This window comes from Hyperolius riggenbachi, chromosome 6, assembly GCF_040937935.1.
Source record: "Hyperolius riggenbachi isolate aHypRig1 chromosome 6, aHypRig1.pri, whole genome shotgun sequence".
In the NCBI taxonomy this organism is placed as follows: Eukaryota; Metazoa; Chordata; class Amphibia; order Anura; family Hyperoliidae; genus Hyperolius; species Hyperolius riggenbachi.
The window spans coordinates 313,090,701-313,103,061 of record NC_090651.1 but is presented as its reverse complement, the minus strand read 5'-3'; the positions used below and the strand labels follow the sequence as shown (position 1 = coordinate 313,103,061).

Sequence of the window (12,361 nt, the reverse complement as noted above, 5' to 3'; positions counted from 1 at the left end):
GACCCCCCCACTTTTATCCCAAAAAACAGGAAAAAATGATTGACCCTCATGTAAGCCGGGGGTAGGAAACACTGGCCGCGTGATCCCCCCAGTATGTCCCAGTATAGCTAGTATAGTGCCCAGTATAGGTAGGTAGTGCTCAGTATAGCTAGTAAAATGCCCCAGTATAGCTAGTATAGTGCTCAGTATAGCTAGTATAGTGCTCAGTATAGCTAGTATAGTGCTCAGTATAGTGCTCAGTATAGCTAGTATAGTGCTCAGTAATACAGTATAGCTAGTATAGTGCTCAGTATAGCTAGTATAGTGCTCAGTATAGCTAGTATAGTGCTCAGTATAGTGCTCAGTATAGCTAGTATAGTGCTCAGTAATACAGTATAGCTAGTATAGTGCTCAGTATAGCTAGTATAGTGCTCAGTATAGCTAGTGAAGTGCCCCAGTTTAGCTAGTATAGTGCTCAGTATAGTGCCCCATTATAGCTAGTATAGTGCCCCATTATAGCTAGTATAGTGCCCCCAGTATAGCTAGTATAGTGCCCCCAGTATATCTAGTATAGTGCCCCCAGTATAGCTAGTATAGTGCCCCATTATAGCTAGTATAGTGCCCCCAGTATAGCTAGTATAGTGCTCAGTATAGTGCCCCATTATAGCGCCCCATTATAGCTAGTATAGTGCCCCCAGTATAGCTAGTATAGTGCCCCATTATAGCTAGTATAGTGCCCCCAGTATAGCTAGTATAGTGCCCCATTATAGCTAGTATAGTGCCCCATTATAGCTTGTATAGTGCCCCAGTATAGCTTGTATAGTGCCCCATATAGCTAGCATAGTGCCCCATATAGCTAGCATAGTGCCCCAGTATGGGTGGGTGGGTGGGTAGGTGCTGTCCCTCCCCGCTCCCCCCGCGGCCGCTGCTGCTATTACCTTAGGCGGCGCCGCTTCCTCTATCCCCGTCCTCCTCCGGTAACTCATTCACAGCAGCGCGCCTCTCGCTGCTGTGATGACGAGGAAACTATAGAGAGCGGCTTCCTGTAGCGGCGATGCCGTTACTATGGGAACCGCTCTCTATGGTTTCCTGCGTCATCACAGCAGCGGGGGGCGCGCTGCTGTGAATGAGTTACCGGAGGAGGACGGGGATAGAGGAAGCGGCGCCGCCTAAGGTAATAGCAGCGGTGGCCGCGGGGGGAGCGGGGAGGGACAGCACTTATCCACCCACCCACCCACCCATGACTCGCAAGCAAGCCGACCCCCCAACTTTTGGCCCACTTTTGGGGGGTCAAAAATTCGGCTTGCTTGCGAGTATATACGGTACTTAAAGAGAACCCGAGGTGTGTTTAAAGAATGTTATCTGCATACAGAGGCTGGATCTGCCTATACAGCCCAGCCTCTGTTGCTATCCCAAACCACACTAAGGTCCCCCTGCACTCTGCAATCCCTCATAAATCACAGCCTCGTTGTGCAGGCTGTGTTTACATCTGTAGTGTCAGTCTCAGCTGCTCCCCCGCCTCCTGCATAGCTCCGGTCCCTGCCCCCGTCCCTTCCCTCCAATCAGCAGGGAGGGAAGGGATGCAGGCGGGGACTGGCGTTCTGCAGGAGGCGGGGAGAGCAGCAGACTGACACTATAGAGATAAACACAGCCAGCTCTGACAAGCTGTTTGTCAGCATCGTGGTTGCGATTTATGAGGGATTGCAGAGTGCAGGGGGACCTTAGAGGGGTTTGGGATAGCAACAGAGGCTGCGCTGTATAGGCAGATCCAGCCTCTGTATGCAGATAATATTCTTCAAACCCACCTCGGGTTCTCTTTAATGCAGGAAGAAGTGAAGGCAAGACTAAATAGAATAAATTAAAAATAGACAAGGCACCTGGCCCGGATGGCATGCATCCTCGGGTCCTAAGGGAATTAAGTTCAGTTATAGCTAAGCCCCTTTATCTTATCTTTTGTGACTCTCTTGCAACTGGCAGAGTCCCAGTGGATTGGCGTACAGCCCACGTTTTCCCATTATTTAAGAAGGGCAAAAAATCTGATCCAGGAAATTATAGACCTGTAAGCTTAACATCAGTTGTATGCAAACTATTTAAGGGGTTACTAAGAGATACTATACATGACTTCATAGTAGAAAATAATCTTATTTCTCAGCATCAACATGGGTTTACTAAAGACAGGTCCTGTTTGACTAACATGCTCAGCTTTTATGAGGTAGTGAATGCTAATATGGATATTGGGAATACTGTAGGTGTGATATACTTGGACTTTGCAAAGGCCTGCGACACTGTTCCCCACAGAAGTCTGGTGCAAAAGTTGAGGATGCAAGGACTGGGGAAGAGTTTGTGTGCATGGATGGGGAACTGGCTAATGGACAGAAAACAAAGAGTTGTAGTCAATGGATCGTACTCAAAATGGGAGACTGTTAGCAGTGGGGTCCCACAGGGGTCTGTACTGGGTCCAGTGCTCTTCAATTTATTTATTAATGAACTAGTAGATGCAGTAGTGAGCAATGTTGCTATTTTTGCAGATGATACAAAATTGTGCAGAATCATCAACTCTCAGGAAGATAGTGTCATATTGCAACAGGATCTGGATAGGATGGCTATATGGGCACATACATGGCAGATGAAGTTCAATGTTGACAAATGTAAAGTCATGCATTTTGGTCGTACCAATGGTCTAGCACCATACAAAATAAATGGGATACAGTTGGGGACATCAAACTTGGAGAAGGACCTAGGAGTACTCATCGACAACAAGTTAAATAATCATACTCAATGCCAAGCCGCTGCAGCTAAAGCGAACAAAATTTTGGGATGCATTAAAAGGGAAATAAAAACTTGAGATGCTAGCATAATATTGCCCCTGTTTAACTCTCTAGTAAGGCCACATCTGGAATATGGAATTCAGTTCTGGGCACCACATTACAAAAAAGATATTGCAGTTTTAGAGTAGGTGCAGAGACGAGCTACAAAATTGATATGTGGGATGGAAGGTCTCGCTTACCAAGAAAGGTTAGATAAACTGGGTTTATTTAGTCTAGAGAAAAGACGCCTTAGAGGAGATCTAATTAACATGTATAAATACATCAGAGGGCAATATAATAGCTTGGCGGATGAGCTTTTTGTCCCTAGGCCTTCTCAAAGGACTAGAGGACATGATCTGCGCATGGAGGAAAAACGTTTTAGCCATTTATTTAGGAAAGGGTTCTTTACAGTAAGAGTGATTAAGATGTGAAATGCATTGCCACAGGAAGTCGTTATGGCAAACTCTATACCTGCATTTAAAGGGGGCTTAGATGCTTTCCTTGCGTTGAAAGACATCCATGGCTACAATTACTAGGTTATGCCTAATGATGTTGATCCAGGGATTTTATCTGATTGCCATCTGGAGTCAGGAAGGAATTTTTCCCTTTTGGGGCTAATTGGACCATGCCTTGTGGGTTTTTTTTCACCTTCCTCTGGATCAACAGGGGTATGTGGGGGGCGGGCTGGAGTTGTACTTTGTACTGGTTGAACTCGATGGACGTATGTCTTTTTTCAACCAAAATAACTATAACTATATATGTCATAATAATAATGTTGTAAAGAATCATTTTATTATAGCAAACATACCATATTAAAAAAAAAACATTTTTACCTTCCAAACAGCAAATTCTCCATAGGCCAGAATGGGTCAGCCCTCCGGGGTCTTTCTTGTCTTTCAATGGTGTTTCTTCACTTGATATGTTAGTTGTATTGCAAATGAAGGCCCTAGCATAGAGCCAGTAATCTGTCCCTATTGCGATTGTCATGAGCCCAAATGCAGCAAACGCTCCCACCGTGGTCATAAGAACCTGAACCCCCTTCTCACACCACACCATCCTGCCCTCATTCCACCTCTTCCACGACTCCAGGGTGACAGATTGTGGGGGCCTAATTCACACAAAAAAATTGGCTTGAGTAGAAGAAGCCCAGAGTCTTCTTCTTTGGTCAGTCTTGTGCTCTTTGGTTCCTCAGACCTTCTCCCAGCCTTCTTTCTTCCAGTGGTTTTCTGGTGTCAGCAGTGGCTCAGGTGCTTTTGCCAGAGGACAATGGAAGCCACTGAACTGCTCAGGACTATGTTACCAGCAAGCCTCAAGTTGTGTTCCATTGACTGTCTACTCTCAGTTCCGTTCTGTATTCAATGCAGATTGAGGCAGGGCTCCACTTGCAACCACAGAACCTGTACAAAATGGCATAACATTGTGAATACTTTAGTCAGGCTGATAAAAAAAGTAAATTAACAGTAATTTAAATATAATTCTAATAATGCTCATGCAGAAAAGACCAAAGAAAATCCTATTAAAGTGGACCTGAACTCAGAACTTCCTCTCTGCTATAAAAGATAACCAACAGCATAATGAACCTAAAAGAAAAAACATTTATTTTTTACAGCTGATAGAAATACTGCAATACATCTGCAGTGTGTCGACTTCCTGCTTTCAATGAAGCAGATACAGGGTTACCATCCTGTGTTTACAAATTAGCTGCTCTGCGTTGGCTGCCGGGATTCCTGAGCTGACAAAGCTGAGAGATTAAATTACACTTCTGATTAGTCACAGATGGGGGAGAAGTAGACAGGCTAAACTCTCTAAATAAATACAGGGTGGATTTTTCTATGTTTTCCTTCTGTTCTGTACAATAATTCAGGTCCACTTTAAAGAGTACTGTATATACTCGACTATACGTCTAGAAATGTAGGTCTGACTCACGGAATAAAAGTATAGGGGTCGACTTATACATGAGTCATGTACAACACTGAGCACACTGAGTATTGTGTGTACCATTAGTGACATTCCCATTTGCAGCAATTTACCCAGTGGTAAGTGACACTTTCTTGATAAAAGAAATGGCAAGAAAACACAGGTCTGAAAGTCCTGACCAAAACAATTACCAAGGAGAGGGGGAAAGATACTGTTCTGCAGGAGGGGGCAGGGGGAATTATTACTGCACTTGGGGGCCTGGCAGAGTTATTTGCTGCACTTAAGGGACAGGAGGGGATAATGACTGCAATACTGTATGCAGTGCAGTCATTAAAGAGGAACTGTAACGACAAAACATCCCCTGGGGGGTACTCACCTCGGGTGGGGGAAGCCTCCGGATCCTAATGAGGCTTCCCACGCCATCCTCCATCCCTCAGGGGTCTCGCTGCAGCCCTCCGTGCAGCGGTGACATCAATATTTACCTTCCCGGCTCCTGCGCAGGCGCTCTGACGGCTGTCGGCTCCAAAGTAGGTGGAAATACCCGATCGCCGTCGAGTCTGCTCTACTGCGCAGGCGCAAGTTTCCAGTAGAGCGGACCCGACGGAGATCGGGTATTTCCGTGTCGAAAGCAGCCACAGCGCCCCCGCTGGAGCCAGCAGAGGTAAATATTGAAGCTACAGTCTGGTCTGTTGCCGGCTGTTCGGAGGGCTGAAGCGAGACCCCCGTGGGACAGAGGACGGCGTGGGAAGCCTCATTAGGATCCGGAGGCTTCCCCCACCCGAGGTGAGTACCCCCCAGGGGAGGTTTTTGATGTTACAGAGTCTCTTTAACCCCTCCTGGTCCCCAAGTGCAGCCAATAATTCTTCCTGGCCCCCAAGTGAAGTCATTAACTTTGTTGGGTAGACTTATACTTGAGTCAATACAAAATTACAGCTTAAGAGGGTCAAATATTGGGGTCGAATTATACATGATGTCTACTTATATTCGATGATATATGGTAATGAATAAAATGGATTTTTTTTCCTCTTCCTTATTTACATTCAGAAATGTATCACAGGTGGTGACATGTTTAGTCTAAACATGTGATCTCTGCAGAATGTTTGTTTACTGAGAGTTTTGAAGCCAGTACAAAGTTAATCTGGTCTCCAGAAATACTCTGATAGGATAATTCTGCATAGCTAAAGAACCCAGGCATCACTGAGAGGACAGGGCTATATTCAATATACAGCAATATAAAGATAAAGGAAGTGTTTCTGATGCTGAAACTAGGAAAATTACTGTCAAAGTGGGTATCCTGAATAAGCTGAGGCTCAGGTTAAAAAGTAAAGAAGAGCAAAGCCTCTGGATCCTCTAGAGACTTCACGCGGCCTCCCACAGTCCCCTTTGCTGCTTGCGGACCCCTAAAAGATTTTCAACAAGGGGTTGTTAGAAATCTGATTGGGCCTCGCTCCTCTTCGAACATGAACTGCTACCACACAGGTCCATACCTGTGTGGTAGCAGTTCATGTTCGAAGAGGAGCGGGGCCCAATCAGATTTCTAACAACCCCTTGTTGAAAATCTTTTAGGGGTCCGCAAGCAGCAAAGGGGGACTGTGCTCATGCAAGTGCCCGGTGAGCAGTGGCAAGGATGGTGTGGGAAGCCTCCATAGGATCCAGAGGCTTCCCTTTTTTTGGTAAGTACAAGTGTTTAGGCATGGGCTCATGAGTCCAGAAGGACTCGATTTCGGTATTCAAATGAAGTCGAATGACTTCACCTGTGAGGGGGGGGGGGGGGGGTTAACTTACCCAGAAGTCTTTGGTCCCATCTGCGTTTCATTACGCGTCATAGCTCCATGACTCACTAACGCGCTACCGTCTTCCAGCTTGAAAGAGGTTGCCTGTGGTCACAGGTGAAGTCATTGGACTTCATTTGAATACCGAATTCGAGTCCTCCTGGACTTGTGAACCAGGCCTGTGTGTCTTTACCCAAGCTTTGGATCAGGTTTGTTTTAAGACAGATAACAATTTATTCCCCCAGTTAAAAAAAAAAAATATAAATATATTGTGTATATATATATATATATATATATATATATATATATATATATATATATAATATATTATTGCCCTGCAACTATACATTTTCAATTTCTTAATACCTATAGAAGCAGCCGGATTACAATACCTGAGTGATACTAATGCAAACCAGATAATTTAAAATTGGTGGTAAGATTGCATACTATACACATACATATTTTGTTACAACTAAAGGGCTTGAAACATAACTCTAAACTCTAGGGAGATTGCCATTTCCCGGCACTTGCAGAGACTATATAATGCATGTTGCACAATTAGCACAATCCCCATTACCTGGGTAACACCCACATTGCTAAGGTAACACTTGTTACAAAAGTAGAGTAGCACGCATCATTTTAGCAACACAAGTATTAACCAGGCAATGGAGGTTGTGCTAATTGCGCTACATGCTCTATGTAGTGTGCTCAATGTAGTATGATACAGTACATGAAAGTACAAAGCAACTCAACACCTGTAATAAAAAAAATAGATATTAGATGATGATCATACACAATCCAATTGCCCCAAGGCCCCCACAACTCCAGGGGCGTGGGCACTGTTGGACCCCCCAATTGGTCTCTTGCTAACTGCTCACATGGCCCCCACATGTTTTGTAGCTGTGCCTGAGCAACCTTGTAACAACTCACCTGTCCTGACAGCTGCTCCTTTCTGATCTCTTAGTTCAGCCACGCTGCCTGTATATTTTGTATGCCCGGTGCATGTTATTTACACATAACATGTAGAGGATGCAGGCAGCATGGCTGAAGATGGAGATTGAAATGGAGCAGCCGCTGGGACAGGTGAGCTCAGGCTCAGCTATCAGATACGGGGGCCACGGGAGCAGTCTGTGGGATACCGCCTGGGAGGTTCGGTGTAGCGCGGGGCCCGAGGGCTGACTACGCTTGCTGGAAGGGGGGGTTAGGGTAGGGTAGGGGGCTTCCAAGTTACTTTGCCCTGGGGCCCCCGCATGGCTTACACTGGCCCAGTTCTATAGTATATCAAACAATGCACTAACTGTCATTCAGTGGACCTCAAAATATCCTTATTATAGTCCAAGGTGAAAGTTTACTAACATGTGCTCAGTGCTTGCATTTCAGAGAAAAACAATAAAAAAGCACATGGAGAACAAACAAATTCCATACAGACAGAGTATGGCCAGGATTCCAGCCTAGAACTCCAGTCTTATAAGGCAGGTGTGATATTCATATAACCACCTTGCTAGGCAACTTCTAGCTCTCCCCCTGTCTAATTCAAAAGATGAATGTCACATGGCAGTAGTCATTATTCACAATGAGTGTAATGAGGAAGGTCTGGTGTGAGCTATACAGTGAACCTTTCACATGAAAAATCTGTGGACCAGGAAGAAGGACTCTAGCAAATAGCTATGTACTATTTTCAAGGCTTCTTTTGATGAGCGTAATGTTTTGTTTGTATATTCAAAGGTATATGTAACCAAAATACCTGTCAACCAATGGGATCAAGACTTAATCCCTCGGGCAACAGTTCAGGAGCCGATCCCCCCTCCCCTTATTGTCCATATGCAGCAGCTCCCCACATGCATGTACAGGAGCTCCCCACCTTTCAAGTGCAGCCCCCCCCCCCACCACTATCAATATTCAGCAACACGCTACAGGTATGTGCAGGACCTCCCCACCATCCATGTGCATGGGCCCCACTATCCATATACAGCAGCTCCCCACATGCATGTACAGGAGCTCCCCACCTTCCAAGTGTAGCTCCCCCCCACTATCCATGCTCAGCAACCCCCTACAGGTGCAGGACCTCCCCACCTTCCATGTGCAGGAGCCCCACTATCCATATACAGCAGCTCCCCACATGCATGTACAGGAGCTCCCCACCTTCCAAGGGCAGCTGCTCCTCCATCCATATACAGCAGCTCCCCACATGCAGGAGCTCCCCACCTTCCAAGGGCAGCTGCTCCTCCATCCATATACAACAGCTTCCCACATGCAGGAGCTCCCACCTTCCAAGTGCAGCAGCTCCCCCATCCATGTACAGCAGCTCCCCACATGCAGGAGCTCCCACCTTCCAAGTTCAGCCGCTCCCCCATCCATGTACAGCAGCTCCCCACCTGCATGTACAAGAGCTCCCCACCTTCCATGTGCAGAACCCCCCACCAGCCATGTAAAATATTTCCTCACGTGCACATGCAGGAGCATTCCATGTGCAAGAGCAGGAACTCTACACTTTCCATGTACAACAGATCCCGATTCCCCACCTTCCATTTCCAGGAACTCTCCACCTTCTACATACAGCTGCCTCCCACCTTTCTTGTTCAGGCGCTTCTTCATGTGCAGTAGCATTTCCCTTCGTCCATATGGAACAACCATATTAGTTTTTCCTATTATTATTATTTATTTCTCCTTTTCATGTCCAGTAGCCCCTTGCTACTATGTGCAGCCCTCTAAATGTGGAACTCTCCCTCAGGCAACAGTCTATACGACCTATGCATAAAAAACAGCCAAGATCTCCAGTAAATTCCATAGCACTATGGAAATGCCTCCTTGGTTTACCAACCACGTAGTAAAGGAAAGGAATATGCTGCAGAAATGTGACATCATCCACATGTACCCACTATTCTGAGAAGCACATGTACCTCCACTGGGAATATTTAGCACATTGATCAGAATCTCTACTGCTTTAAACATAAGTATCTATTCAGCGTGTCTACAGAATCACGTTTAAAAATATGGTGAAGGATAGGTTAAGGTTGCCTTTGCTGTATGGAAAATCCAATTTATCTCACTAATGAGCTGCACTTTGCTATGAGAGGTGTGCAGTGCGCACGGGTGGCCGTCTCTTGATCTATTTGTTTTGCCTTCCTCTAGAATTAGAGCGGTCCAAACCAACCTCAGCAGTTTCCCCAGTCAGGCTGTTTTCTATGCATCCGGCTGAAGCAAATTTTTCTTTCCTTTTGAACAATATTTAATAAACCGTTTCATATAATATATGGAGATCTCTAAAACAATAAAATAAAGCACAGATGGAATCTGAAGCCATAGTCTCACATTTTGCCTTTTTATAGTCTCCAATAGTTTTAGACCAATAAATGTTTTATGAAATCGTATATTTTTCTCTGCTTTGATGGTAGTGAAACTGCCTGTAAAGTTATAAAGTCCATTCTGCAAACGCGACGTATAAAACAGTGAAGGCATTTCTAAATATTGGAGAGATAATATACTGTAAACGTCAAACGTATTGTCCCTCCTCATGTGCGCTCACCCTCCCGAGCCTTCAGTTCATTCTAGTTCAGTGTGATGTTTAGATTCCTGGATGCAATGTAGGACTTTTTTTCAGACTTCTAGTAAATCGGTAACAAACAGCCTCTGGGGGGGGGGGTACTTACCTTGGGAGGGAGAAGCCTCTGTATCCTAATGAGGCTTAGGATCTTCACACTCAGGGATCAGAGATGGACAGAGTGAATGTAATAAGCTGAGGCTGGGAGTGCACTCATCTGTCACTTTTCTGTATGCGTTTTTTGCACACCATATGTGTCTGTGTGTGTAAAAACACACATGTTTTATTACAGAAGCGAATGTAATTGATAGAGAAAATGCTCCTAGTGCTTTACTGCTGTCTGTTTTTATCTGCATGGGGAAAACACATTCAAGTATGCACTAGCCAACTGAATAACATTGGTTCTCAGTTTACCTGTGCAGAAAGCAAGGGGGGAGGGGCATCCAAAGTTTCGCAGGGGGCCCCATCAGAAGTCCGTCAGCGTTATGTCAGGGACTGACGGACACATATTTCCGTGAGATATAGAGAATTAAAGCGCCATCACAAGAAAAAAAAAGACACAGCGAGGCTTCTATATACTTGTTATATCTACTGTGGGATGGTTAAAAATTAAATGATTCGCGGTAGTGGTCCTTTAAGTGGTTAAAATTCAGCCAGTTTGTATTTTTTTATATATGTACTCAACAGTGCATCATTTTCAGTTACCTATGCACAGTATATAATGTATCGTATTCATAAAAAATAGCATTTTCCTTTTTTATTTCAAAATATCAGAAGGTGATACCTGCTGAACCAGTTTATAGGTTCAGCAGGTATCCGACTCTGACTCCTCCCTCAAGTCACCATGAAACTATGCCCTATTTATTTACTTTTAAACAATACTGGTTGCCTTGCAGTCCTGCTGATCTTCCATGCATCAGTAGCGTCTGAATCAAATGCCTGTAACAGGCATGCAGCAAATCCACTCAAGCCTTTAAAGTGGCTCAACTTTTTTGTAGAGGAAATTTGAATACTGTGAGATACATTGTATATACTGTAAGGATTGATGGCTAACATTATTCAAGCTTGATCACCCGTGTTTTCATGGTCGATTTGGCGATCAGTTTGGCTGAGCGCCAGCCATAAGCCTAGTCCTCTCGGCTCGCCCCTGCCAGCCAGAGAGGGAATAAGTGGAAATTGGGCAAATAACAAATTTGTGCCCACCCTTAACCTTGATTTTTGGTAAGATTCATTGGGAATTAGCATTAACCAGGCCCCTAAACTCTCTCCAGGTCCTAGACACTTGTCTAAGTTGCCTTGTGGATGATCCAGCTCTACTTCCAGCAGCTTGACATCACTCCCACACCAATCCATCTGTCCTTCACCACCACCCCCCATCCCCTGCATAGCAACAAAACAATTTGCTAGCCTGCAGGGTCATCTGTACATCCTTTTTCATGCACCAAATTATTCCTTTAGCAAGGCCAGAATTTCAGGATGGTCTCATAGCAACAGTACTACAGAGTGCTGTTGCCAAGGTTGCAAAGAGAAGCGAATGGAGCTTATGGTTCCTTTTGAAAATGTTGAGCTGGATGCATACATTGAAGTGAAAAGATCATTTTTAATAAGGTCAAGATACAAAAGACTTGTTTATCATCCATCTATATTGATGTCAATTTTATAAAGCAAATTTTATTTCAATGTACATTTTTTCTGCCTTACATCTAATCCTCAAAGACGTCCCCAAGGGGCAACAGCTTACTGTATCAGATGACAGAGATCACTCAGTGGTATGTATATTTTTATTAAATCGATAGGTAGCAACTAGCAAATAAGTGACTTCCAAGCACTATCATCAAGTGAAATACGCCTGGCTCTTGAAAACTGTGAAAGTCGTTAGATAACTGCTCGCTCTGCTCCCTTCCCTCCCCCACCACAAAGGCATATAAGAACTGGAAATCTCTTTGAAGGTCGCGTTGACCAGACCAATTTCACGCACTGTGAGCTGTCTTGTTTAAAGATTAAAACGTCTAAATATTGGCACTGGTTCCAGCAGATACTTGGTCATAATCAATGAATGAATGATGAGAGTTAAACTCTAAATAAGATCATTTAACTCCCTGTGGTGCTACATTATGCAGATTTTTATGTTAACATTAACTTTGCAAATGACACGCCAAACTGTGCCTGCTATTTGAACGAAAACCGTAGCGTGTAAAGGGGGAAGATGAATTAACCCTTTCATCGAGGTGGATGGATGGGCTCCCATTTTACGTCTCGGATGATCAAGCCAACTGTTTCTCTTGTTTCGAATACCAACCAATCTGTATAGAAAATATCTGCTATATATTTTTTGCAAGGCTGCT

General features: G+C 44.5%; 1 protein-coding gene across 1 annotated transcript in view; it reads right to left on the bottom strand.

The window, feature by feature from the left end:
- CACNG8 (calcium voltage-gated channel auxiliary subunit gamma 8) overlaps positions 1–3,991 on the bottom strand; it is a 50,672-nt gene extending 46,681 nt beyond the window's left edge. The window contains exon 1 of the mRNA XM_068242986.1: positions 3,620–3,991. Within this exon, the coding sequence (XP_068099087.1) occupies positions 3,620–3,842 (223 nt within the window). The 5' untranslated portion in view covers positions 3,843–3,991. The remainder of the gene's footprint in view (positions 1–3,619) is intronic.
- Positions 3,992–12,361: the final 8,370 nt, after the last annotated feature.